General features: G+C 50.9%; 1 protein-coding gene across 1 annotated transcript; it reads left to right on the top strand.

The window, feature by feature from the left end:
- The first annotated feature begins 617 nt into the window (after positions 1–617).
- GMPS (guanine monophosphate synthase) lies at positions 618–23,937 on the top strand. Its single transcript, XM_058031454.1, has 16 exons — positions 618–733; positions 5,906–6,087; positions 7,709–7,823; positions 8,705–8,802; positions 9,785–9,888; positions 10,518–10,711; positions 11,345–11,510; positions 12,946–13,097; positions 13,465–13,638; positions 14,965–15,070; positions 15,568–15,683; positions 16,579–16,704; positions 17,079–17,194; positions 18,464–18,594; positions 21,372–21,544; positions 23,436–23,937. The coding sequence occupies exons 1-16, from the start codon at positions 707–709 to the stop codon at positions 23,535–23,537; spliced, it is 2,082 nt and encodes a 693-aa protein (XP_057887437.1). The 5' UTR covers positions 618–706; the 3' UTR covers positions 23,538–23,937.

Below are 23,937 nucleotides of genomic sequence, written 5' to 3' on the forward strand. Positions count from 1 at the left end.
CCTGCTTGAATGCCAATGTAAATAGAACTGTAAAAGAATGACACATCCCAAAAAAACAACAGACCAGAAAGCCCGACTTTGAACAAAACTTGTACATTTCTATCAACCTCATGTCAGAACTGTTTGGAATCTGACAGCAGAATCAGAATTCCTTAACCAGAATTCCTTCATTCACCCCTTCCGTCATTCCTTTTATTTACACTGATGCTCAGGGAAAGGCATCAAAACGGCCCCGGGACCGCTCCAGGAGGGTTCCACGGACGCAGTCACGTTCTCCGGTGTCCGCTGGGGAATTCACCCAGCAGCCACAGCAGGTTCAGTGTCCAAGGCCGGGATGAACCTGGTCGATGGAAGGTGTCCCTGCCCATGGCAGGGGTGGGACGCGATGGGCTTTAAGCTCCCAGCGCAAAGCAGGCAGCGATCCCATGGTACCACAGGATGGTCACGCACAAACCCCACTCACTGCAGAGCTCTGATTGTCTTTACCCTCACAACAGAGCAAAATGCGCTGTCACACCCCAAAGCCCGCGGGGTGCGCGGCTCTCGGGCCGTGTCCCCGCCGTGTCCCCGGCCCGCCCCTGACCCCGCCGCCGCTCCTCCCCTTCCGCCGGAGCGGCCGTGCCGGGCGGCTCCTCCTCCCGCGGGCGGCATTAGCTCATCGGCCGCGGCTCCTCGCGGCCCTTTCTTCGCGCTGCCCGCCGCCCCCATGGCCCTGTGCAACGGGGACACCAAGGTCAGTGCTGCGGCCGCGGGGCGCGGGGCTGCGGCCCGGCCCGGTCCGGCCCGCCCGGGCACATGGCGGGGCCCGCGGCCCGGGAGGGGAGCGAGACCGCCCGCGCTGCAGCCGCAGCCCCGGCTGCTCGCGGAGGGCTAATTCATTAATAAACTGATTAACCCCCCGAGCGGGGCTGTTCTAACCCTAACCCCGCCCGGCCGTGTCCCCGCTCGCAGCGGGGCCGGGGGCTCGGTTCATCCAGCGGCACGGGCAGGGCTCCCCGCCCCAGCCCCGGCCCGGGTGTCCCCTCACCGCCCGTGTCCCGCTGCGGGGACGGGGGGCCGCGTGTCCGTGTGGGCCGGGCACAGCGGGGCACGGAGCGAGCCGTGCGCCGCGGGAACTTCTAGCGCTTTCTGATAATGCAACTTCCCACCGAGCTGCCTCCAGCCGCTGCTGTGGCGGGATAAAGGACTTGTTCTGGTTTCTTTACCGAGTTTGGGAAAATCCATGTCTCGGGGGTTCGGGCGCTCGGCTCTGGGAGCCCGCTTGGTCCCCTGTAAGTTTCTGACACGCTTTCCCTTGGCCATGTTCGCAACCTCCCCTCCTGCCGGGGCTGCTCCTCTCCTCCCTCCTTCTCGGCTCCATATCTCGTTTGCAAGAAGCTGTGCCTCTGGAGGGGTTTTGAGTGCTCGCTTTGTCCCTGTGTGAGTGTTCTGGCCCGTTTTTCCCCGGCCGTTGTCAGAGCCTCCTTTCCTGGCCGGGGCTGCTGCTGGGGCTCCGGTTCTCCTGGCCATGGGGTGTGCAGCTCCGGCTCTCCTGGCCATGGGGTGTGCAGCTCCGGTTCTCCTGGCCATGGGATGTGCAGCTCCGGCTGTCCCTGGCCATGGGATGTGCAGCTCCGGTTCTCCTGGCCATGGGATGTGCAGCTCTGGTTCCCCTGGCCATGGGGTGTGCAGCTCCGGCTCTCCTGGCTATGGGATGTGCAGCTCCGGTTCCCCTGGCCATGGCATGTGCAGCTCCGGTTGTCCTGGCCATGGGATGTGCAGCTCTGGTTCCCCTGGCTATGGGATGTGCAGCTCCGGCTCATCCTGCAGAGTGAGAGCAGATTGTGCAGGGAAAGGCTCCTGCTCCTCCTGCAGCCCACCCACACCTGCAGTTCACACCTGTCTGCTAAAGCTTCCCTGATAGAAAGATTTGGGGCTCTTGTCCTGCTCCTGGGGATGGCCTGAGTTTGAGGGAGCTGCTTTCCTGTTATGCTGTGAAATACGAGTGAGTATTCTTAGACCTGCTTAATTTCAATACCACAGGGAAACAGTTAAACTCTTGTAAAACCTGTGCTGGCTTGAAAGTGCAAAATCAAGGTCCTGGTTTAGGTTTGTCCTGAGTTACCAGTGTGGGTGACAGCTCAGGGCCAGGGGCTCGGACAGAGGAGCTGCTGCTTCTTTCCAGTAACCCAGAATGGGACCGGTCTGTATGGAAATGTGGTTTATAAATTGCATTAATGACCAACCTGCAAGCATGTGGGTGTGTGAAATGTTTAAAATCCCCTGATTCTGCACAAGTGGGCTGCTAGGAGCTTGCACACTGAGTTTAAGGCACTAGGTAGGTATGTGAGGAACAGGATTTGTGGTGTCCGTGGCTGGTTACTCAAGCCTGGTTCCGGTTCTACCTCAGCTCACTGGAGAACTTGGAATCATTTGGTTTTGGCACAGAAGAACGGCAGTGATGGAAGATTTTGCCCTCCAGTGTTAGCGTGGTGGAGCTGAGGTGGCGATGAGGCTGGCAGCACAGCTGGGGTGACACACAGCTCAGGTGGCACCTTGGTGCCGTGTCCCAGGTCTGTGGTGTTCAGGGTGACTTGTGAGTTGAGTTAGCTGAATGGAGACTTTCTTCTCTCAGCGTGCCCACGCTTTTAGCCCTGTGTTCAGTCCCACTCTGGGACAGCAGCGTGGTGCCTCTGCCCTGTGCCACCTGGGACAGGCGTCAGAGCAGCTCCCACAGCCGGTCTCAAACCAGAGCGTTCTCCTGACTTTTGTGTGATAGACCAGAGGACAAGGAGCTCTAGTTGTACCTGCACTGAGGGGAAAGGAGCTTTCATCGGAGGCTGTCAGCCCCAGCAGGAGGAGGTGCTGGCCCCATAAGCCCCGTCTGTCCCTGCAGGAGCTGGGCTGTCTGGTGTCCTCTAAATCTGCTGGCACACCCTGGTGTGCAGGGCTCAGCTGCTGTGCTGGCTGCACAGGAACAGCATCTGTTCCTTTTGGATTTCAAGTGACGTTTCCCGTGGTAAATTGGGGTTTAAAACCCCTAGCCTTGGAACTGTGCCCTTAAATAAGTGAAGCCAGATCCTGTGATGACTTTTCTGCCCTTTTTCCTTTCCTCTTTTTGCCTGTGATTTGTGGTGGTGTGTGTTGGGCTCTCTTAGTCCTGCACCCCCTTGAATATTCTACTTGTCTGGTGAGTTCAGAGGAGTCTGGATTGCCGTCCTGCCTCTGCTGGGGTCTGAGGGAGGTGCAGGTTCAGGACACAGACCAAACCATGCTGCTTTAACAGCTACTCCTGATGTAACTTCAGCCTCTGTCTGTTTTCACGCTCCTGTCTCCCTCCCACCTGTTAACTCATGCCCCCATTAACCACACCTGCCCGCCCAAAGCATCTCGGGGCAGGGCACTGAAAACCAGATTTATTTATTTATCAGCTACAGGTGTGGATGCTTGGCTGTCAGTCCAGCTGAGCTGACACCAACAGTACCTTCTGTTTAGTCTTTTTTGGTGAGGAGGCTGCAGAGCTCTGGCCCTAAATGAGACAACCTACTGCTCTGAAACACTTAAAGGCTTGAAATAAAAACATAGCACTGCCAGGAATAGTGTTTTCCCCAAGATGGGCTCAGGAAAGCACGAGGATATTGGTCTGTCTTGCAGGAGCTGCTAATTTAGAAATTGCCAGGTGAAAATGCCCAGAATCATGTAAATCACATGTAAAAGTGATTCCCTCCCTGCCTTGGAAGGGAGGACAGCTCTGGTGACTCTGCCTCACTGGCGCTGAGGCTGCTGAAGTCTGCTCTCTTCCAGCATGTGCACTTTTTGTTGTGTAACCTAGGACTAAATGTCATTAAGAGCTCTCCATCAGGCAACTTGGCTGCCAGCTGAAGGGCAAAAATTAAACATCTGAGTTTAACCTGGATTTAGGCTTTTGAGGGATTTAGCACTATTTTTTTTCCCCCACTTATGTCCTTTAATTAAGATAAAACCTCTTGCAGCTGGTGTGAACTTTGGACGTTTCCAGTGTGTTTGTTGGGAGGCTGTGTCCCAGCAGGGTGATGCTCTCCAGAATCACCTGTGGCTGAGTTCCTGCCCCAGGTGGACGTGGCCGAGCAGCAGTGATGGGAACACAGGCCAGTCCTGGGTTGGAGGTTCTGATGGTTTGGAGCAGGCAGCAGAACCACTCCAGCCTGCCATCAGGAAAACTTGAAATGGAGCTCCAAGGTGTTTGGAGGCAGCATTTGCCAAAGCAAAACCCTTCCCAGTTTGTCCTTCACCAAGCTACATTGGCATGGACACGGTAAGCTTTAAGTTAGGGGAAGAACACCTTGACAGAATTCAGTTCTTTAGGCAGCAGGTTTTTGGTGTTGCAGCATGGCTGTTGATTCTTCCCTGGAGATGCTTCCAATGGAATAGCTGCTCTCCCCACAAGTTTCTTTAAATGAGGAAACTGGGCCTTGTGTATTTTAGCACTCTTTCAGGTTTGGCTGAAGTTGGCCAGGCAGTTCAGGCATGAGGGGCTCAGAGGGAACCACTGCTTTGTCCTGATGTGCAGTCTGCTCAAATGCTGCACTCAAAATGTGTGGGTTTTTTTCTTTTTTTAATCGTTTAGCAGGGACATTTGTTCTCAATTTCCCCTTTTTATTCTCTCCAGGAGGTAATGTCAAGTGAAGTTCAGCATACGAGCCAGCGTGACGGGGGGAAAACATTTTTTGTTTGGTTTTGTGCTGTTTTGCCTGAGAAAAAGGCTGGTGCTCTCAGTTCTCATGGGCTGTGCTGGGGTTTGTGTGGAACTGGAAAATGGAAAGAGATGGAGAGGCTGCAGATGGTGATCAGGGCATATGAGCTCTTGCTTGTGGAAAGCTCTGCCTTCATTAGATCATTAGCATTTTTCTTCCCTAATTTGTGCCCTGTTTGGTTTGTCGTGTCTGTGTGTCTGCTTGGGGTACATGTTCTGTGCTGGTGTCCAGCACCTTTATCTCGCCAGTGCCTCAACTGCTCCTTATAATTGTCACTATTTTTTTGTTTGTTTTTTTGTATTTTGAAGTTTCTTGGCTGGTCTTTGTCATTTTTATCATAAATTAGCATAGCTAATTAGCAAAGCCTTGCACATGTTAGTCGTTAAAGAGATCTGGCTTAGTCAGTGGGCTGCCAGTGTAAAGCCAGAGAAGGTTTAGACTGGATATCAAGAGACATTTCCTGACAGAAACGTTTGTAAAGCATTTGGGGGGCTGCCCAGGGTAGTGATGGAGCCACCATCCCTGAGAGGTTCTGAAAATGTGTGCAAGCAGCACGTGAGGGCACAGTTCAGTGGTGACCAGAGTGGTGGGGTTGGGTGGACAGCTGGACTCTGGCCACTCACAGGGGCCTTTGCCAGCCCTTGGTGACCCTGTGGGATTGCTGGGTGGGTGTGGGTGACCCTACAGGATTACTGAGTGGGTGTGGGTGACTTGGAGGGACATGGGTGTGGGTGACCCCACGGGATTGCTGGGTGGGTGTGGGTGACCCCATGGGATTTCTGACCTGGGTATTGGTGGTTCCATGGGATTTCTAATGTGGGTGTTGGTATTCCTGTGGGATTGCTGGTGTGCGTGGCTCTGTGGGATTTCTGACGTGGGTGTCAGCAGTTCCATGGGGTTTCTGACGTGGGTGTCAGCAGTTCCATGGGGTTTCTGACGTGGGTGTCAGCAGTTCCATGGGATTTCTGGCATGGGTGTCAGCAGTTCCATGGGATTTCTGGCATGGGTGTCAGCGGTTCCATGGGGTTTCTGACATGGGTGTCAGCAGTTCCATGGGGTTTCTGACGTGGGTGTCAGCGGTTCCATGGGGTTTCTGACATGGGTGTCAGCGGTTCCATGGGGTTTCTGACGTGGGTGTCAGCGGTTCCATGGGGTTTCTGCTGTGGGTGACGCCATGGGATTGCCGTTGGCAGCCCGAGAACGCCGGGGCAGAGCTCAAGGATGGGCAGCACCACTACGAGGGCGCCGTGGTGATCCTGGACGCGGGCGCGCAGTACGGCAAGGTCATCGACCGCCGCGTGCGCGAGCTCTTCGTGCAGTCCGAGATCTTCCCGCTGGAGACGCCGGCCTTCGCCATCCGCGAGCAGGGCTTCAGGTACATCTGCCCTTCCCTGCCATCCTCCTGTTCCCTGCTCACCCTCCTGCCCCTTCCCTGCTCTCTGTTCCCTGCTCGCCACCTGGGTCATTCCCTGCCGTCTGTTCCATGCTCACTGCCTGAGCAGTAGCTCTGATGTTGCAATAAAGCGCACAGAACTCCATTTCTTCACATAGGGAAAACCATTTCTTTATTCACGTAACTCATTTTATGTAATTGTCACAGACCTTGTGTCCAGCTCCAAGTGGCTGGTAGTTTTCTTGCCCAATTCATTGGTTCAAAGGTGTTTTTGTGTGTGCGTGGTAAGATTCTCTCTTCGCCCAGGTGTTTACATTTTTCTAAGATTCTCTCTTCACCCAGGTGTTTACGTTTTTCATTGTGGATTTTTATGGGACAGATCTTGTTATTACAGGTGCAACCTATTTTTCTTACTAGAATAGGTTGTTGTGTTAACTGCTTCTGTGCAGGAGCACCAGCAGCCACAGAGGGGAGTTGAGGCTCTTCATGGCAGTCCAGGCTCAGGAGATGCACTGTGTCTCCAGGCTGACCACAGGAGTGCCAGTGCAGGAGCTGCAGGGACAAGCTTTCAGGGTGGTTTCAGGATGGTAAAACTGCACCCACATCAGCTGTGCTGGTTCCAGAGCCGGCCTGGAGATGCCAGCAGGCAGGGGAGCAAATGCTGCCCCTTCCAGCTCCATCCCCCTGGCTGGAGGGGCTGCGGGTGGCCTTGGTGCCAGGCTGGTCCCGCAGGGCTGTTCCTGTTGGTGGCACGGGCAGGAGTGGGCAGCACAGCTCCTGCTCCTGCTGCTCAGAGCCAGAACAACTCTGCTCTGTTAATCCCATTTGTGCACGTCCTGTCTGGTTTGGTTTTGCACTCCTGGCTCAGAACAAGTTTGATGTTCTCTGTGAAACAAACAGTTCTGAGTCCAAGGTCTGGTACAGCCCTGCTCCATCTCAGCACGAGGCCAGAAGTGTTGCCCAACTGGTGCTTCTGCAGTTCATGGTCCTGGAAATCACTGTGGTTTGCAAAAACTCTCTCTTCCCCTTTGAGATAATATAATTTTCTTTTCTAGGGTGAAGTATTAACTCCAAACCCTACATGATCACGTGTATTGTGCTTGTAATTCTCAGCTTGCTGCTAATGCCATTTCTGCATAACCAGAGTGGATGAAGGGACTTTTTTCCCAGCAGATTTAGGAGTTAGGGAGTGTATTTTTTGACTGCAGGTCTCTAGATGTCACAGACTTCGTAAATTATGTGTGTATATATATATACACACACATATATAAAAATATATATCTTGGTGCTAATACTCTACATTTGTCCCAACCATCCTGCTTCACTTATCATAGCTGCTGGTTGGCTATGAGAAATTTAAAATACACACTTTTTATGATGGTTTATATTTGACTTTGTTTAAACTGGGGAAATCCTTGCCTGAAAACCTGCTGGGTCTGACAGCAAAAATCAAATTACATGTAATGATATCTGTGTTAAAATGAAGTCTGTTAGAAAGTGTCAGTTCTAAGAGTGGTATGAGACAGTGCCAGTGCTTACAGTAAATAGATTTCAAGGTAACCAGTGTGTTTGGATTAATGATTTCTTCCTGTTCTGTCTGCAGAGCCATCATCATATCTGGAGGACCAAACTCTGTGTATGCAGAAGATGCACCATGGTTCGACCCAGCCATATTCACAATAGGAAAACCAGTGCTTGGCATCTGCTATGGCATGCAGGTGCTCTTGGGGACAGCACAGGGTCCTTGGGGCTGGGAAGCACCTCCAGGAGCCCGTGCAGCCATTGAATGTGCCTGCCCACAGCCTCCTTGAGGCTCATTTCTGCGTGGGCTGCAGGGGCAGTGCTGGGGGAGCCACAGCAGTGTCCAGGATGAGCTGAGCTTGCTGTGTGCTCCTCTCCTGGCCCTGCCTTACCTTGCAATGGCCCTGAACTGAAGGAGGGCAGATGTGAGTTAGTGATTAGGGAGAAGCTCTTCCCTGGGAGGGTGGGAAATCCCTGGCACAGGGATGCCCTGGATCCCTGGCAGTGCCCAAGGCCAGGCTGGGCAGGGCTGGGATCCACCTGGGGCTCACAAAAAAAAGAAATAACCCTTACTTCCCTTTGGAGACTCTCTGGTGGGCCTGCAGGGATCTTATAGATCCCAGCTGAGCAAAACCAACTTCCAGGGAGACAAGGGCTGCTTTAGGTGCATGACTTCTGATCCTGCATCTTGGCTTCTCCAGGGTTACTCCAAAAATAAAACCAAGGGAATAAAGTTAAGTTTTTGATGTGGCCTCAGGTACTCAGCTGGTTTGCAGAGCAGCCATTTCTGAGGGAAGGGGCTGCACACTATGGAATATACATAATTTTGCAAATCTCTGCCTGTGGGATTCTGCTCCCTGTGTGTGGCAGTGCCCCCAGCTGTGCTGGCAGAGGGGAATGAGCCCAGTACAGAGCCAGAATGAATTCTGAAGGGAATCCTTATAGCTTGGGATGTGGTGAGGTGAGGGATGGAGCAGGTGGGGAGGTGCTTTCTGATGGATCCCTTTGCTCTCAGATGATGAACAAGGTGTTTGGAGGTGAGGGTGGGGTGTTTTCTCATGGCTCCCTTTGCTCTCAGATGATGAACAAGGTGTTTGGAGGGACGGTGCACAAGAAGAGCGTTCGGGAGGACGGAGTGTTCAGCATCACCCTGGACAACACCTGCTCACTGTTCAGGTGCACACACATTTCCCCTTATCAAAACACTATCAGCCTGGGAAGGGCTGTCTGCATTAGGGGAAGGTTTTTTGTTTTTTTTTTTTTTGTTTTTTTTTTTTTAACGGAGAAATTAGCTGATAGTTTCTAATAAAACTTTTACAAGTGTGGTCACAAATAAGCAGGTTACTCACTGCAATAAATACTTTGGAATAACTTTCCAGTTGGCTCTAAAAAAGCAGGTGTATTTGCTGGGAGTATTGTATAAACTCCTTATTTCAGAGTCTTCACTGAGGCATTGTAAGTGCACCATGATCTGACAGTATTTGAGTTAAGCTCTTGTCTGCTGCTGTGCACTGCTCTTGTATTTGTTGGTGCCCATCCACTTTTGGAAAGGGCACAGAAAATCCAAACCTATTCCTCTTCTACCTTCCTTTAAAACTGCTTTGTGATGTTTCATAAACCAGAATTGGATTTCTTGATAATTTTGTGGATGGCTTTCAAGTTCCTTGTGAAAAGTCTTGACAGTTTACTCATCCCTGGTGCTCCAGTTTTATCACCTTCCCTCTGCAGGGCTCCTGCAGAGCTGTCTGATGTGCCCAAATTGCCCTGAAAACACCTAGTTTTGAACAAGAAAGGTTCACTTTGTTGAAATGAAAAGCAAGACTCCCAGTATCCTGACTGACTCCAGGTGGCTCCCCTTGTCCCAGAGGGGACCTCAGTCCTGGGGTGTGTGTAAGGAGAAACCCACAAACCCTTCAGAATCAATGTCAGCTCCCTCCTGCAGGAGGGGTGTGTTGGACAGAGACTTGGGCAGCTTCCCAGGAGGCATCTCAGAGCTGCAGATGGCTGTTCCTGGGAGGAAATGCTGCAGACATTTCAGATGTCCTGCTCTGTCTGTGGAGATGTGCTTTTGTTGGAATCCCTCAGGGCATCTCTTGGAAAGGCACAGTTAGGGCTTTGTTCTTCCTTGAATTGATTCTGGTTTTTAATCCTGGTTTAGAGGCCTTCAGAAGGAAGAGCTTGTGCTCCTCACTCATGGAGATAGCGTGGATAAAGTGGCTGATGGATTCAAAGTGGTGGCACAGTCTGGGAACATCATAGCAGGTATTTATTTTATCCTGAATGTCTTCTGATAATGTTTGGTAAAGAATTATGGCAGACAGGAGTTAGAACCAAATGGGAACAGAGTAATAGCCCTTGTTATTTGATTGCCAAATAAATGGATTGGTTTTAACAATTTCTGGAGTGTGTTTGTATGTCAAGCTGTCACGATTATAAAGAAATAGACTTTAAAAGCAATGGTCCTGATTTAAATGTGGTTAAAGTTAACATTATTTATACAGTTTATATTGTTTTAAAGCATGCATGTGTTGATTGTCTTAGAAATAAAATCTCCTGTGCCCTTAAGGCGGGGGAGAGGGGACCTGCACTGTGGTGTGCAGTGCCAGTGGGGTTTGGGCTGTGCACTGTCACAGTACAAGTCAGGCACTGTTTAATTATTAAAGCTTTATTAACTTGTTACTGTATTTAATATTGCATGAATGTTCAACTGAGCAGGAATAATGTAGGTGCTGAAAGCAGGGCTTTAACATCACACAGAGATTGTCACAGGAAATTGTGGGACATTAGAATTTGGGGTTTGAAAGCCGCTGCAGTTACCCAGTCCCAAAGAGCCACTTTGAGTCTCCTGCTTGACTTGGCTATGCCTATTTTTGTTTTGTCATGTGTACCAGGCATAGCAAACGAGTCCAAAAAGCTGTATGGAGCACAGTTCCACCCCGAGGTGAGCCTGACAGTGAACGGGAAGATGATCCTGAAGAATTTCCTCTACGACATCGCGGGCTGCAGCGGCACCTTCACCGTGGAGAACAGGGAGCTCCAGTGCATCCAGGACATCAAGGACAAAGTGGGCTCCTCGAAGGTCCTGGTGAGTGGGGGCACAGCTGGGGGCTGGTTTGCACTGGCTGGGGTTGGTGTGTGGAGCTGTGGTGGTTTGGGTGCTGCACGCCCAGGTTTTGGGGGAGTCGCGCTGTGACCGTGCTCTCAGGGGTCTGAGGGTGAGGGAAGAGATGAGGATCTGACTCCATGTTTCACAAGGCTTGATTTATTATTTTACTATATATATTACATTAAAACTGTACTAAAAGAATAGAAGAAAGGATTTCATCAGAAGGCTAGCTAAGAATAGAAAAGAAAGAACGATAACAAAGGTTTGTGTCTCGGACAGAGAGTCTGAGCCACTGACTGTGATTGGCCATTAATTAGAAACAACCACATGAGCCCAATCCCAGATGCACCTGTTGCATTCCACAGCAGCAGGTAACCATTGTTTACATTTTGTTCCTGAGGCCTCTGAGCTTCTCAGGAGGAAAAATCCTAAGGAAAGGGTTTTTCATAAAAGATGTGTGTGACATCGCGCGGCTGGGGCAGTGTGTGTTCAGTGCAGGTGGGTGCCGTGTTCACCCTCCTGGCTGCCGTGTTCCCCCTCCCGGGTGCTGTGCTGACCCCCTGCCCCCAGGCCGGCTGTGGCGGGGTGTGACAGGCTGTTGGTGTCCCTCAGGTGCTGCTCAGCGGCGGGGTGGACTCCACGGTGTGCACGGCGCTGCTGAACCGCGCGCTGAACCGCGAGCAGGTCATCGCCGTGCACATCGACAACGGCTTCATGCGCAAGAGGGAGAGCCAGGCCGTGGAGGAGGCCCTCAGGAAGCTGGGCATCCACGTCAAAGGTACCTCCTCCTGCTCCCTGCTCCTTCCCACACTGCCACCTGTGCTGCTCTCCCCAGAACCTGCCCCTAGGGTTGGGTTTGTTGAGCTGCTGTTCCAGACTCTGGTACCAAGGCGGGGTCGGTGATGTGGAGCCACCTGAACCTGAGCACAGAGCTTAAACCTGGAGTGTTAGGCCTTGTTTCCTTGATGGGGGCACACAGTGAGCTGCCCCATCTCCTTAGATGTTGGTGTGTGTGCAGGTGGGGCACAGCAGAGCAGTGGATTTGTGCCTTGGTCACTTCTCTGATCCTGTTCAGCTGCCACAGACCGCACTGCATTTTCATTTTCTCCAGTATCCTGATTAACACTTTAGGCTTCATTCCTTATCCTGAGTCTCTTTCTTTGTCAGCTGTGAGCTCGTTTGGGTGACTGAATGCTACTGTAGGCAAAATTACTTTCAGAGCATTTTTTTCTTGCTTTGAAAGAGGTGCATTTTAATGGTTTTGGGGTGACTTTTGAGAACAAGGTGTTGATTGGTCAAAGGCTGCACTCAATGGTCTGGGAGGTCTTTTCCAGCCTTTTTGATTCTGTGAGGGAGTTCCTGAGAGAGCAGGCAGTGCCCAGACTTGGCTGATGAGAAGGCTCAGAGGGTTTTGGTACCTCAGGTGTGAGGAGGTCAGAGAAGACCAAGTTTGTGCTGCCTGGTGAACTCCTGAGCCAGAGCTGCCTCTCCTGGGGCTCCCTGCCTTGCCCAGGGGCTCTCCTGTGTTCTGGCACTGGGTGAGCAGTGTTTCCCACTGGCACAGTGCAGCCTGGGCTGCAGTGTCCTCAGCTGCATTCTAAACACATTTTTCTACATTTATCGTTTTTTTTAGTGGAAAATCCATGTCTTATTCTTGCAGTCTGTGAAGCAATAAACCTGGGCTCTGGCAGGCAGCCAGAGGAGCAAATTGAGGGAATCCCTTTGCTGCAAGTGCTCCTTGTGTAGGTCAGGGAGTTCAGTGCTGGTGAAGGATGCCAGAGAGCCTCCCAGCTGATCTCTGGGTTGGTAGCCTCTCTGAATTAAGTGGCATAATGTAGCATGAGTAAATAGTGCATCATTTAATTTTGGTTGCAGAAAGGCCTTGGGGAAACACTGTCTGTAAACTGTTTAAAGCAAGTAAATTATAATCTGAGAGGGAAGCAAGAACTGGACTTGCATCCAGTTTTGTGGCTGCCTAATCTCACAATATGGAAAAAGTAATAGGTTAATAAGAGAAATAAAAGGCTCTTGTTAAAATTAATTTTTGAGGTATTGAGCAGCCCTTTTCAATGCAGTTAATAGTCAAAGGAAATTATTTTTATTTGTTGGGGATTTTTTTTAAAGCAATAAAGTGAAACTTCTATTTTGTAACCTGCACAAAAATCTTTATTGATTTTGTAAAAACCCCAAAAACTCCCTGTGATTTCCTGCAGTGGTGAATGCAGCCCATTCATTCTATAATGGCACAACGACTCTGCCCATCTCAGATGAGGACAGAACTCCACGTAAAAGAATTAGCAAGACCTTAAATATGACTACAAGTCCTGAAGAAAAGAGGAAAATTATCGGTGACACCTTTGTTAAGGTAATGCTTACTTGTTGTTTGGTTGAAGTTCTAAATACTGTGATTCCTGGGTACATCTCAGTGTTTAATCAGTGATGGTGTTTGATTAGTGGGTGCTTGTGTGAGCTGTGGATGACCCCAGAAACCTTTGGGAAAGACAGGAGAATATTTAATGGGCACTGATGTTCCTGTGCTCTGGGAGCGTTTTCTCCATTTTCTGCTCAGCACAAGATGGGGTTACAGGAGTGTTTCAGCAGTGGGACAGTGGCATCGTGAGCTTGCTGGCTGGTTGTGCTTTTCCAGCTCCCCGCTGTAAAATTCATTCATTCCTGAGACCTTTGAGAGCCCCAAAATGATGGCGCTCTGACTCTTTGTGCCCCTGCTGCAGATTGCCAACGAGGTCATCGGGGAGATGAACCTGAAGCCCGAGGAGGTGTTCCTTGCCCAGGGCACCCTGAGGCCTGACCTGATCGAGAGCGCTTCCCTGGTGGCCAGCGGCAAGGCTGAGGTGATCAAAACCCACCACAACGACACCGAGCTGATCCGCAAGCTGCGCGAGGAGGTGAGCCCGGGCTGGGCTGCTGGCACTGCCAGGGCAGGACCAAAACAGGGACTGTGCTGCTGCTGGCACTGCCACACAGCCAGCACCAAAACAGGGGCTGTGCTGCTGCTGCTTCTGCATGGCCAGCACCAAAACAGGGGCTGTGCTGCTGCTGCTGGCACTGCCAGGGCAGCACCAAAACAGGGACTGTGCTGCTGCTGGCACTGCCAGGGCAGGACCAAAACAGGGGCTGTGCTGCTGCTGCTGCTGGCACTGCCAGGGCAGGTCCAAAACAGGGGCTGTGCTGCTGCTGCTGCCTCTGCCAGGGCCAGCACCAAAACAGGGACTGTGCTGCTGGCACTGCCACACAGCCAGCACCAAAACAGGGGCTGTGCTGCTGCTGCTGCCACACAGACAGCACCAAAACAGGGGCTGTGCTGCTGCTGCTTCTGCATGGCCAGCACCAAAACAGGGGCTGTGCTGCTGCTGGCACTGCCTCTGCCACAGTGTGTGGCACACCTCTGCTGGGTGTGTGGCAGTGCCAGCACCAAAACCAGGGACTGTGCTGTCACTGCAGCATACCCAGCACCCAAAGCAGGGGCTGCTGCTGCCTCTGCCACAGCCAGCACCAAACCAGCAACTCTGCTGCTGCCACTGCCACTGATGGCTCTGACAAGGCCCCTGCGAGTCCATTGTCATTTGTAATTCATTGCATTGCTTCTGCTTATCAGAGAAACCAACTGAGGGCCTGTTCATGTGCAGTCCAAAAAGCCCTTTAAACACCTTTCTGTGCACAGCTCGTTAGTGTTAGCATGTCAAGCAGAGGTGAGAGGCTGCCTGGTTTTGGTTTTCTGGCTCTGGAATGGTGAGTTCTCTAACTGTGTTAAACTCAGATCCAGCACAGCAGAGAGACCTCACCCACCCAGCCATCTGGAAGGTGCTCAGTTACCAACTCCCCACAGGAGACAACTAATAATCCCATTTCTAACACTGATCTCTGCACAAAGTGCTTTCAGGGCTTTGGGGTTGGTCTGAGCACCCAGCAGGGACACGAAAGGTCTGAATTCCTGCAGGCAGAGCCAGCTTGGCCTTACAGCTCTGTCTGCTCTGCTGGGGCCGCAGGCTCTGGCACAACCTGGGGCTGCCTGGTCTCACCCTCTGTCCTCAGCTGTTCTACAAAGCCCACATTCACTTGGGATTTCTTTCCAGTGTTTGTGGAATCCTTGGCACTGGTGCTGTGAGCTCAGGCCGGTTTAGGTGCCAGAACCTGAACATTTGAGGCTTTTTGTTTGGATATGTGAGCTGGAGTGTAAATTGCCTTTTATTTAATTTCTTTTTCTTTTTTAGGGTAAAGTAATAGAGCCGCTGAAAGACTTCCACAAAGATGAGGTGCGAGTGCTGGGCAGAGAGCTTGGTCTGCCTGAGGAGCTGGTGTCCAGGCATCCCTTCCCAGGTATGGGGCTGGGGGGTCACAGCAGTGCTCTTCAGCACATCAGAGTCACTGCAGTGTAAAACTGATCTTCAAACACCGAAAAAATCTATTTCAAATATCATTTAAGCACAGTCTTTCAGGAAAGATGGCTTGAGAGCTGCTTGATAAATATACATCATGTTTAATGATTGAGCTTTGGTGGGAGAAGTTCTCAGTAAGTGCAGTGAGCTCTGCCTGAGCTGCCACGTGGATCTGAGCTGGAATAATGCTCTGGCCCTGCCTTTCCAAGGGGCATTTGCTGTCTTGAAAGTAAATACTCAACATTTCCAACACTAGAAAACAGCAAAGTTGGCAATTGTGGGTTGGTTTCTTTCTGTCCTTGAGGATATTTAGACAGCTGAAGCTTAGACAGAATGTCAGAATGCACAGGACTCAGTGACTGACTCAGTGTTCCACCCTTTCAGCTGAAAACCAGCTTCTGTTATTTGGTATAATGTCTCTTCAATGTTGCTTTGCAGGGCCTGGCCTAGCAATCAGAGTGATCTGTGCTGAGGAACCTTACGTGTGCAAAGACTTCCCAGAGACAAACAACATCTTGAAAATAGTGGCAGATTTTTCTGCCAGTGTGAAGAAGGTAAAGAAATCCTAAATTTTAATTTTGAGTGATGGTTCTGAAGTGAAATGCAGGGAGGCCTAGCCTGCTGAAAGGTTAAAAGGAGGTTTAGTCTGCTAAAAGGTTAAAAGGACTGGTTTGTGTTTGTGAGGAATGCTGCCTCCAAGTGCAGCTCAACTGAAGCTGTTCAGTGGAATTTATAGTGCTGTGACTGCTACAAGTGTTTTGAACCATTCCTGGAAACAAGAACTCTATTTACCTTTCAAATAATAAACAAATGCTGTTGTAGTTAAACTCTGTGCAGATGAGATCAAGCAGTGACAGGAAAAGCTCTTCCCTCCCTGGAGGAGCTGTGACATTCTGGGTTTGCACACCCCAAAATCCCTGGATGTGTAAATGCAAGTGCGGGAGCCAGGAGCTGGCCCTGATGCAAAACCTGGAATTTCCAGTGGCTGATGTGTGATTTCCACATCTCCTGCCTGTGCTGACCTTTGTGATGGCTGTCAGGCATTATTGGGGTCTGCTCTGAGGTGTGAGTTCAAAACAACTTCCAGCGCCTTTTTGGTAAATCCTGAAGGGCAGGGATTTCCATCTGCCTTTCCTTTAAAAGATGGAACTGTGGTGCCATCAAACTGGGAAGTGCAGCTTTGTGAGGGAGAAAATGAGCACAGGAAAAGAGCTTTCCCTATGGCCTTGGAGAGCTTCAGCTTCAAACTCAGTGTAATCACAGAGAAGTGCTTCAGCTGCTGTTTAATTGTCAGATGAGAGGTGTGCTTTAAATAGCTCCAAGGGGTAAATGTAGACTAAGCAAACAGTTATTTAAATTACAATTTTATTTGTGCCGTGCAGGGTGTGTTTGAGGGGCTGGGAGCTGTGTTTAATTTAATGTATTTAAGTTTTGTTGCATCCTTGGCAGCCCCACACGCTGCTGCAGAGGGTGAAGGCGTGCACGAGTGAGGAGGACCAGGAGAAGCTGATGCAGATCACCAGCCTACATTCACTGAATGCCTTCTTGCTGCCCATCAAAACTGTGGGAGTGCAGGTACAGGGCTGGTCCCAGGAGTGCAGGGAGCTGGGCAGGCCTGGGGAGCCCCTGCGCAGCTGCAGGGCTGGCAATGCAGGGAAAGCTGTGCCAGCCTGTCCTGGTGGCTGCAGGGAAAGCTGTGCCAGCCTGTCCTGGTGGCTGCAGGGAAAGCTGTGCCAGCTTTGTCCTGGTGGCTGCAGGGCTGGGAATGCAGGGAAAGCTGTGCCAGCCTGTTCTGGTGGGTGCAGGGGCTGTGCCAGCCTGTCCTGGGCATTCAGCGTGTGCTGAATGTTGTCCCCAGCTGTGCTGCTGTCACCTGCATGGGCAGGAGGGGCTGTGGGTGGCTGTGGCAGCAGAGCTGGCACTCAGAGTGTCTGTCTGTCTGTCCCCAGGGTGACTGTCGCTCCTACAGCTACGTCTGTGGCATCTCCAGCAAGGATGCCCCACACTGGGAGTCCCTGATGTTCCTTGCCAGGCTCATCCCACGCATGTGCCACAACATCAACAGGTGAGTATTGATCTGTCTTTATTTTTAATTGTCTCATTCATATGTGGAACTTCACCATGTGCAGACATGTTTAATCTGGGGTGTGATATTTTTATATGTTGGACAGGTGTCTCATACAGAGGTCACAAATACACAATAAATCAAAATATGGATTTATTCCCAGCTTGAAAAGAAATTGTTGGCCTATATCCTTGGATTAGGCAGCCCCACTATAATTTATGCAAATCCCTTCTGCAAGGCTCCGGGCTGGGGCTGAGCTGTGATGTGCTGCACTTTGCTTTGCCTTTGTGTCAGGAAGGGATTTGTGAGGGGCTGTCAGCTCTGATGCACAGGGAGGCTCCAAAGCTGGCCGGTTTGATGTCAGCTGAGCTCTCTGAGGATACATTTCCTGCCCACTCCAGTCCATGACTTCCCCAGCAGCTGAAGGTGCTGAGACATGAAATCAGCTCTGGGGAATTATACCCTCCTTGCTTGGCTGTGGGATTTCTGCCAGAACTGCTTAGAATTGCTTATAGCAAAACTTCATTTTCTCACATAAGTGACACCTACTGACAGAGCTTTTACTCTGAAAGGTGAGAGCAGGAATTGCAAGGCACCTGTTTAAATTAAGTGCAGAGGGGACAAAAGAAGGCGTAAATCAGTATTGCCTGTGCAGTTCCAGAGTGTGTCAGAAAATGAAAATAAAAGCCAGTTTGTGGCTTCAGAGCACTGCTGATTGCTCTAAGCTCTGCTGGGTTCGGCAGTGCCCTCCTGAGCATTCCACAGCTCTGGGAGCTCTTTGCTGTCCCCAGGCTCTTTGCAGGCTCCTCTGCTGTTCCAGGCACACTGAGGAGGCTCCTGCCCAGCTGGCTTTGCATTCCACACAGAAATCCACAGCACAGACTGGCACATCTGTGTGTTTTGGGCCTCAGACAGGTGCTCCTGGTCTGTGTCTGCAGGCCCACACAGTGCTGGGAGCGCCTCGTGGTGAGCCCATGCACGAGGCCACTCCAGCTCTGCAGCTTCTGAGACACGAGGAATGACATTAAACACACGAAGCTGATGCGACTGCTCTGAGTTTAGGAGGTGTTTTGTTGCAGATGGGCTTCTGTAGATGCATAAATTGCAGTTAGTGCCCTGTGCTGAAGCCCTCATTAACAGTGAGGTGCGGCATTTACTGGGGTTGGTGCTCACTGGGCTGTGAGCAGGATGGAGCCTGGTGCTGTTGCCCTGCTCTGTGCTGCCCTGCAGCAGCAGCTGGAGGCTCTGTGTTTGTCCTGTGTCTTGCAGGGTGGTGTATGTGTTTGGGCCCCCTGTCAAGGAGCCCCCCACGGATGTCACCCCCACCTTCCTGACCACGGGAGTCCTCAGCACTTTACGGCAAGCTGACTTCGAGGCTCACAACATTCTCAGGGAGTCTGGTAGGTGCTCCACCTCGTGCCAGGGTCACACCCGTGCTCCCGGGTCCCTGCAAACACACTGGGGGTCACAGAGTGGTGCTGTCAAATCTGCAAGTGGGTATTTGTGATGGTGTTCACAGGGGTCCCAGGAGGAGGGAAGAGATGAGGATCTGACTCCGTGTTTCAGAAGGCTTGATTTATTATTTTGTGATATATATTATATTAAAACTATACTAAAAGAATAGAAGAAAAGGTTTCATCAGAAGGCTGCCTAAGAATTGAAAAAGAAAGAATGATAACAAAGGTTTGTGGCTCAGCTCTGTGTCCGAGCCAGCTGACTGTGATTGGCCATTAATTAAAACAACCACATGAGACCAATCCCAGATGCACCTGTTGCATTCCACAGCAGCAGATAACCATTGTTTGCATTCTGTTCCTGAGGCCTCTAAGCTTCTCAGGAGGAAAAATCCTAAGGAAAGGATTTTTCATAAAAGATGTCTGTGACAGATATTTCCAAAGAAGTGATCAGTTAGTGGATTGACAGACCAAAAATATGATCAGTTAGTGGAATGACATCGAAAATTTGTGGAAGCTGATAGCCAAAGGCCAGGAGTTTATTTTAGGGGATTTTGGGGACTGAATTGCTTCTGACACATCATGAAGCTCAAAGCTGTGGTGCTTCACTGCAGACTTGTGCAGGCAACCCAGTCACCCGGATCCCTTCTCTTTGCTGAGCTCAGTGTTTACCTGAGGTGAAGGAACTTGACACGGTTTTTAAATGGTGTTTGTTCTGGGCAAAGCCCAGATACCAGGTTTCTCATGGGGATCATGCTCACAGCCTGTGGTGGTTTCAGATTTCTTAACTTGAAATCAAAGCTGCAGCCCCAGCCCTGCACAGCCAGGGAGTGTGGGGTCCCCTGGATGTGCTGCACAGGCAGAGCCTGGGAATAAACAGTTCTGAGGTTCAGCCTCCTCAGGTCTTTACTTAATTACCTTTGGAGATGTGATCTGTGTGGGAAGCACTGCATCAGCCCTGCCTGTATTTGCTATAAATCAAGTTGCAGCAGATCCCTCTCTCTGAGGATCCATGCTCAGTTTGCAGAGCTGTGTGAGCAGAGTTTGTACAGAATTAACCTCAAAAGGCTGAGATAACACTGTTGGCTGTGTTGGTAAAGCTGTAGCTGTGTCTCGCTAACTTTTGGTGACACTTGGCTCCGTGTGAATGAATTGCTCCTAAAAATAAGCCAGGAGTTGTGGCTCAGTGAGAAAACCTCCCAGTGCAGCAGCTCAGGCCAGGGCTGGCACAGGGAGGGAGCTGAGTACCAGGAGCTCCTCACACCTGGATTTTGGACCCTCAGCTCCTTGGAACGGGGAAACTGGGGAGCTGTGCATTGCCTTTCTGGAGCAGATGTTGGAAAATGAGGGAAATGTCTGCAGTTACCTGCCCAGCACCAGCCAGGAGTACTGGAGAGCTGTCTCCTGAGTGTTTCAAAGACTGTTCAAAGAAAAGTATTTCAAAGACAAAGAATAGTTCAAAGAATATTTCGAAGATTTTGTTGGGAATATCTCTTTATTGGACTTGATATGGGGACTGATAAAGCCCCCTGGTTTTATGTGATGTGGGAAGGAAAGTGGCTCTTCCATTGATTCACAGTGAATTACAGGGATAACACAGATTAGCTGGGATTTTTTCTGCGTGCCTGCAAAGGCTGAGGATCATCTCAAGTGGCAATTTATAGAATCTCAGAACGGTTTGGGTTGGAAAGGACATCAGGGATCATCTGCTCCAGGCCCTGGGGACACCTTCCACTTATCCCAGGCTGCTCCAAGCCCTGTCCAGCCTGGCCTTGGACCCTTGCAGGGATGGGGCAGCCACAGCTGCTCTGGGAGCCTGTGCCAGGGCCCTCCCAGTGCTGGTTTGCAGCTGCAGAGCTGCAGCACTGCTGTGGGACCAGGGGGAGCAGATCCCGCAGGAACAGCTTCCATGGGATGGGGAGCAGATCCCACGGGCTGAAGAGAGCAAGGGAGCAGCTCCCATAGGGTGAGGGAGCAGATCCTACAGGAGGTGAAGGAACAGCTCCCATGAGATGGGGAGCAGATCCCACAGGATGGAGCACAGAATCCCACAGGGTGAGGGGAGCAGATCCTATAGGATGAGCAGCAGATCCCGCAGGATGTGAGGGGAGCAGATCCCACAGGATGGGGAGCAGATCCTGTAGGATGAACAGCAGATCCCACAGGATGTGAGGGGAGCAGATCCCACAGGATGGAGCACAGAATCCCACAGGATGTGAGGGGAGCAGATCCCACAGGGTGAGGGGAGCAGATCCCACAGGATGTGAGGGGAGCAGATCCCGCAGGATGTGAGGGGAGCAGATCCTATAGGATGGAGCACAGAATCCCGCAGGGTGTGAGGGGAGCAGATCCCGCAGGATGTGAGGGGAGCAGATCCCGCAGGACGAGAGGGGAGCAGATCCCGCAGGATGAGAGGGGGGCAGATCCCACAGGATGTGAGGGGAGCAGATCCCACAGGGTGTGAGGGGAGCAGATCCCACAGGGTGTGAGGGGAGCAGATCCCACAGGGTGTGAGGGGAGCAGATCCTATAGGATGGAGCACAGAATCCCACAGGGTGTGAGGGGAGCAGATCCCACAGGATGAACAGCAAATCCCATAGGATGAGGGAGCAGATCCCACAGGGTGAGCAGCACGCCTGGCTCAGAGCGGGAGGCGCGGGTGGGAGCAGTGCAGCGCTCACCGTGCCCGTGTGTGCCCCGTGTGTGCCCCGTGTGTGCTGCAGGCTATGCTGGGAAGATCAGCCAGATGCCGATCATCCTGACCCCGCTGCACTTCGACCGGGACCCCCTGCAGAAGCAGCCCTCGTGCCAGAGGTCAGTGGTCATCAGGCCCTTCATCACCAGCGACTTCATGACGGGCATCGCCGCCACGCCGGGCGCCGAGGTGCCCGAGGAGGTGAGGGCATCGCGAGGAGGGGTCCTGTGTGCACCCAGCACAGAGCACAGAACGTGCCTGGGCTTCTCTCCTGCTGCACTGCTGAGAAACAGCAATTGATGGTTTTCTAAATACTGTCTGTCCTGCGTTTGGGAAGTGCTGGGGAAAGCCCGTGTGGGTTTCAGTGTGGATACTTTACTCTGACCATAACTTATTTCATGTCTATCCCGTGAGATATTTGCATATCAATACAGCAGTGTATTTTGGTTTTGGTGCTTGATGATCTTGGACAGAGCGCAAAAGGTGATTCTGGTGGAAGTAACACAGAAATACAACTTTTTCTGTGCTGGCCTCTTCTGGATGGATGCATATTCCAAATTCAGGGAGCTCGTCCCTGGAGCACTCATTGTTCCTTGGTGTTCCAGCTCCTGTTCCCCTCCTGCTGTCCCTCCTCAGCCCCCACTCCCAACTCATCTCTCCTCTCACTGCATCTCCTCTCACCCCACTGCCTTGACCTCGAGTTTCTTGCTGTTTTTCTCTGTTATAAATAATCATTAAAAAGTTGTGGCGTTCTGGGAAGCAAAACTAACAGAATGAGGGGCTGGCAGGTGGGTATGGCACCTCAAAGGCTTTGCAGCAGAGCTGAGCTAAAATACAACCAGATAAAGAGGAAAGAATACCCCAGCCATTCCTGGGATTTGGAGTTAATTTTTGCATCATAATTGGAAATTTCCTGACATTAGGAATTTAGGAATTACTTTTCTTTGGCACTTTAGCTTTTACTGAAACTCGCAGTTTAACATCTCAGTGCCCTGTTTGCTCTGTAGGTCATTAAGAGTGCTTAAGAGTGAGGTTCAAACTTTTCTTTTTTTCCTAACTTTATCCATGTCCAGTCAAGTACTTTGTCCCTCCTGGAATGCACTGTAGGAGTAGGATTGACTTTTTATTAAACACACTTGAGGAGCATCTGAGCATTGTTTAGTAATTGTATATAATTGAAGTCCTCTACTTTAGGGCAGCCTATCCATGAAAAGAACAGCTCAGGTTGCCATGTGAGCTACTATCCCACTGTATAAAATGAGGATTCATTTGTCTTTACAAACAACCAAACACCACAAAACCCACCCCCAAACAAAAACCCTGCATTCTTCAAAATGAAAAATGGTCATTTTAAGGATAGGTGGTAGCGTGATGGCTAAGTAATAGAGGTTATAGAGAGTAATCATATTTATGGGGGAAATAATCAAGTTTTTCTATGCAGAGCAATGCAGTGTTAATTTGTGTTTTCACTATAAACAGAACAGCATGTCATGTAAGTGGTGTTGGGAGCTGGGGGATTTTTAAGGAGTCTGAACTTCTCAGGATCATCAAATTCTCCCCTGGAATGTTGCTGCTGACATGGATTAATTGTGAGCTCTGGAAGATGGCTCTCACTGGGAAGCAGAGGTTTCCTTCCAGCTGATTTTATTCCATGTCTGGTGGCAAAGTGCTGGTCCTAACAGGCTCTGGTGTCCAGCAGAGCTGGTGTCAGCAGTTTGCCCTCCAGCCTTTCCAGGGTGATTTTTGTCATTTATAGGACAGGAAGTAACACGAGTGCACACACCACTGTTCTCAGGGTGGAAAAGAGGGAATTTTATTTTCTGGCCCTAACATTTATACATTTCCAAAAGTGACAGTGGATTGGAGTGCCACCTCTCCAATGACACTGGACAAACCAACAGTCCATCAAATTTCTCTTCTTTTATAAAAGAATGCAAAACAATGAGTTATTTACAGAAAGTGTGTGAGAAAGCTCGTTACAAGAATGCAAACATCAGAAGGCTCAGGAAATCTTAACCAATCAGGGTGACAGATTTTCATTGGGTCCGTTTCACACACGTTTTCCTGATGCTGTGTTTGCCCTGCCCCACAGGTGGTGCTGAAGATGGTGGCAGAGATCAAGAAGATCCCTGGCATCTCTCGGGTGATGTACGACCTGACGTCGAAGCCGCCGGGAACCACGGAGTGGGAGTAGCTCCCTTTTGCCTCTCCAAGTACTGTGTGCAGTCTAAACCATATCAGAAACCATTCCCAGTGTTGACATGCAGTACTGTGAAAGCGCGGCTGGAGCTGCTGCAGGGCCCCAGCCTGCCCTGCCGGGGCAGAGGAGCAGCCCAGGGCTCAGACTGTACGGGTAAACGACGGTGCCAGCGCTGCCAGCCCGGCCCCTCTGCTTTGCCTTTGCCTCTCCGGTGCCCCCCGTGTCCTGTTACCTGTCATTTCGGTGTCTCTTTGTTTTTGTACACTGTGGAAAAAGAAGCAGTTTATTTACTTCTACCAAAAGCATTGTTACAGCCCGGCCGTGTAAGAGGAGTCGATTCTTTGTGACCAACCGCTTTGGGACGGATTTATTATAAATAAATATTTTGCCAAAC

Source organism: Melospiza georgiana, chromosome 10 (genome assembly GCF_028018845.1).
Source record: "Melospiza georgiana isolate bMelGeo1 chromosome 10, bMelGeo1.pri, whole genome shotgun sequence".
Lineage (NCBI taxonomy): Eukaryota > Metazoa > Chordata > Aves > Passeriformes > Passerellidae > Melospiza > Melospiza georgiana.

What these genes read in the sequence shown, in the direction of transcription:
- GMPS (XM_058031454.1), top strand. Translation starts at nt 707, where the DNA reads ATGGCCCTGTGCAACGGGGACACCAAG. An exon ending in TGTGCAACGGGGACACCAAG is followed by an intron (nt 734 to 5,905) that starts GTCAGTGCTGCG and finishes TGCCGTTGGCAG; the next exon opens with CCCGAGAACGCCGGGGCAGA. An exon ending in TGGGCTCCTCGAAGGTCCTG is followed by an intron (nt 10,712 to 11,344) that starts GTGAGTGGGGGC and finishes GGTGTCCCTCAG; the next exon opens with GTGCTGCTCAGCGGCGGGGT.